Source organism: Austrofundulus limnaeus, unplaced genomic scaffold (genome assembly GCF_001266775.1).
Source record: "Austrofundulus limnaeus strain Quisiro unplaced genomic scaffold, Austrofundulus_limnaeus-1.0 Scaffold64, whole genome shotgun sequence".
Lineage (NCBI taxonomy): Eukaryota > Metazoa > Chordata > Actinopteri > Cyprinodontiformes > Rivulidae > Austrofundulus > Austrofundulus limnaeus.
Window position 1 is genome coordinate 1523838 of NW_013952466.1, and position 3654 is coordinate 1527491.

The 3654-nt window shown below is 40.6% G+C and overlaps 1 protein-coding gene across 1 annotated transcript in view; it reads right to left on the reverse strand.

The window, feature by feature from the left end:
* Positions 1–427: 427 nt before the first annotated feature.
* LOC106518627 (pleckstrin homology domain-containing family G member 1) overlaps positions 428–3654 on the reverse strand; it is a gene marked incomplete at its 3' end in the record, with an annotated part of 44958 nt that continues 41731 nt past the window's right edge. The window contains 7 exon segments of the mRNA XM_014009990.1: positions 428–619; positions 703–764; positions 912–1004; positions 1137–1170; positions 2215–2301; positions 2761–2856; positions 2945–3127. Of these exon segments, the coding sequence (XP_013865444.1) occupies positions 428–619; positions 703–764; positions 912–1004; positions 1137–1170; positions 2215–2301; positions 2761–2856; positions 2945–3127 (747 nt within the window).

Below are 3654 nucleotides of genomic sequence, written 5' to 3' on the forward strand. Positions count from 1 at the left end.
GTTTTACAGGCACCAAAAGGCATAGCCATCATTTGGCACAGGAGCTTTACAGATATAAATTATAATGGCAGCTCTAGGACAAAGTATGCAGGAGGAGAAGCATGGCAAAGTTGAGATGACTTGGATGGGAAACGAATCACAACAGTGTGCATTGACTAATAAAAACTAGCAAATCCACTGTAAAAACTAATTAAAACTAACTTAAAATAAAGAAAAAAAGTCAAAATGAAATAAAACTAAACTACAATGAAAAATCCTAAACTATTATAACCTTGCTCAGGACATGCTATAATCACACCGTGTAAGGGTCGGGCAGTATTGATCATTTTCATACGGCGGTATAACCTTCATACCGCCCAAGCCTTAAATGTATCACTTTAAAACAAACAAAAAGGTCAGTTTTGTTTTATTTTTACACTAAACTCACCAAACCACTGTCATCCTCATCATCCGCGTCCTGCTGATGCGACTCATCCCCATCCTCCCTGTCGCTGTGGTCGTAGTGGTCTCCAGGGTCCAGGGACTCCTGTGATTGGTTGATTAGACTCCGGCTGCGACCGATGGTGCCCAGAGCCAGCTGGGACACGGGAGAGAGGAGGCTGGCGCCTAAGCTGCTTCTCTGGAGGAGGCGAAGAACGCAGCAGCAGGTTTTAGGGTAAATACGATCTGGTGTTTGCAATCGTTATAAAACTGATCGCTCACTTTTTCACCATCGGCGTTGGCGGCGTTCTGCCTCGCATTCTTCAGTAGTTTGGAGAGGGGCTCTGCAAACAGATGCTTTGACTGAAGCTTTTACTGTGCAACAAACACGCCCTATGATATTCAGACGGCAAATCTTGTCTGTGTTACATCAGTTCACTGTTTAAAGGAACAAACATGACATTAAGTCAATCCAGTTTTCTTTTTTTTACCTTTCCTGCGTCCTCTGCGAGGAGTGGGGCCTTCCTTGGTTTGAGGAGAGTCCTTCTTGTTGCTGTCAGGGCTGTAGTGAAAACCAGGATGATCTGGTGGGAAAAAAAAAGAACAATCACACAAAAATAAATATTTGAAAGCTACATTTCGTGGAAACTATTAAAAACTATTACAGTGTGAGTTTTCACAACTGCACAGAAAGGTCATGAAAACCTGACACTTACGTATTGCATCCATTTCCAAAATGGCTTGTTTGGCCTGAAATTTAAAAAACGAGAGTAAATAAAAGTCAGATTTAGCAAAAATAAAAATTGTAACCATTAGGTGGCGCCACATTACAGTTTTTAAGTTGTACCTACAGGTTATTTTTCAAGATCAAAACCAGTAGTTTCCAAACATTTAGACTTTAATTGTCTGAGAAAAAAGCATCTGAGTCACCATTTAGACGTCTGCACTGCAAAAATCATACCTATTATAATCGTCCATCTAAATAAAGTCTTACAATCTTATATCCACCAAAAAATATTTTTGATCTTAATTTGAGACTGGAGTTTGTTAAAGGCGTTAATGTTCAGATTGACTATTAAGGTTGGGGTTTGAAGAAGCCAACAATTGGGTTGGAGGAAAGCAGCTGAGGGGGCGTGAAGCTCAGTCGAAATGAAATAAAATAACCCTAGTTTCAATAAATTATGTCTACATTTTCACAATAATGTTACTATTGCCATTATTTTGTCTTCTAACTTACCCTACAAGGCAAATCAATCCGACAAATCATGGTTTTGTCAAACTCCGCCCACATAAATAACTCCGCCAATCGACACAGAGCTCTAGAGTGCAACCAGATTTCTTAATATTATGACTAGAAAAGTTTGTTAACTTATTATTTGTGAGTTAATATAAAAAAACCTATAAACCAGCTAAATTAAATGTGAGTTTGGGTGCACCTAGCTTTTGGGCTGGTGAAGTAAATAACATTAGGTGCACCGGTGCAACAAGCTAGCTGTTAGGACAAACTCCGCCCACACAGCCAAGAACTCCCCCTAGGTGCTGCAGAGACCCCCTACTTGAACGTTTAGGCCAACATCTGAAAAACAGACTGAGTTGTTGAAATTTTCATTTTGGATCATGCAGATTTGTCATGTTAAATTAATTAGCTGTAAACAAAAATCWAAYGATTTACTTTCTGAAAGTTTCAATAAAATCAGTCCAGCGGTTCACAATATATTTTGCTAAAAAAAGCTCRTCAGCAGTAGGCAATTTAAATAAATCAGAACACAATAAAAAGAAGAGAGTTCCTCTTACCTTGGCAGGAATTTTGGCAGGATGGTTTTCAAGTATGAGTCTTTTGAGGTGTAAGATCCACATGCGCTTGTCCTGCTGGGATTTGGCCTGTGAGGTGTCAGAGCACAAAACATCACTAAGAGGATTGTATCACACACTAAACCAGGGCTTTGTTGCATTAATTGAAAATACTTTTGATTTAAAATGTATAAAATGGTGTAAAAAGGATAATCTGATTGAAGGGCCGGACAGAAGTCATCCACAGGCCAGACGTGGCCCATGGGCCACCAGTTGAATAGCCCTGAACTAAGCTTTTTTTTTCATGGCTCACCCAAAACACAGTGGTTAGGTAACAATGAGCGCCTTTAGCCATTAAACACCTAACATGTCTGAGCAGCTCCGTGAGATGAKCCCAAATTCTCCACACGAACAAYGGGACACCTGAAAATCACCACCACACTTTCGGATTCTTGCGCAACGCTGCTGGTAGCTACAGAACCGTCCCAAACATGCAATTACAATCAAAACACGCTCGACGTTTGCTACCACGCCACCGTGGCGCCGTACCTGGACTGTGTGCTGCAGCTTGGGGTTCTTGTAATGGAACACGCTGAAACTGAGCGGCTCCTTAGGAATAACTTCCACCAGCATCAGGTTGCAGCACTGCAAGACACAGACAGGAAGCTGCATGAGAAGCAGAAACATTTCATCGGGAGCGAGTCTCTTCAGGGCTTCGAGATGCCTGACTGACCAGGATGTGAGCCTTGTACGTGTAGGTCTCCTCTCGTTTTTTGGTCATCAGCAGCAGCTTGTCGAACAGGAAGAGGGTTCTTTCGTTTTTGGCTCGCTGCAGACGAAACGTTCCCTCGAGAACGAGCTCCCCGTAGCCGATCAGATCGGGGCCCTTCCAGTTGGTCAGGAGGCTCTGGATTTCCTGCAGGAAGGACGAGGTTACACAGTTGTTTTTTGTTTATTCTGACACAAAACAGGAAAAGCAATTATGGAACTGCGATGATTTCCTAAGCAAATCCTAGGAATAATAAAGCGTGATTAGACTCAATCAGGGGTGTTCTCATGGGACAAGTCAGGGTTTTAAAAAACTGTTTTAGCAAATAAAACTTTTGCCACAAACTCCCGTCAGAAGGAGTTTGAACTCATTTTGAGAAGTGGCTCAAATAAAAAATCTGATCAAGTAGAAGTGACTTTTTTTTTCAAGTTTAACAGGTTTTATGTGAAACATTGAAAAGTTAATTTTATTAATTCCCCAAGTATGAGAATGTGGGACCGTTGTCAGAATTACCGTATTTATTCGTGTATAATACGATCTCATGTATAATACGATCCCCCTTTGGAGCTTAAAAAGCATAAAAAATTTATTAAAAAGTATTCATACACCTTGAACTTTTCCATATTTTGTCACATTACAACCACAAACATAAATATATTTCACTGGAATTTAAT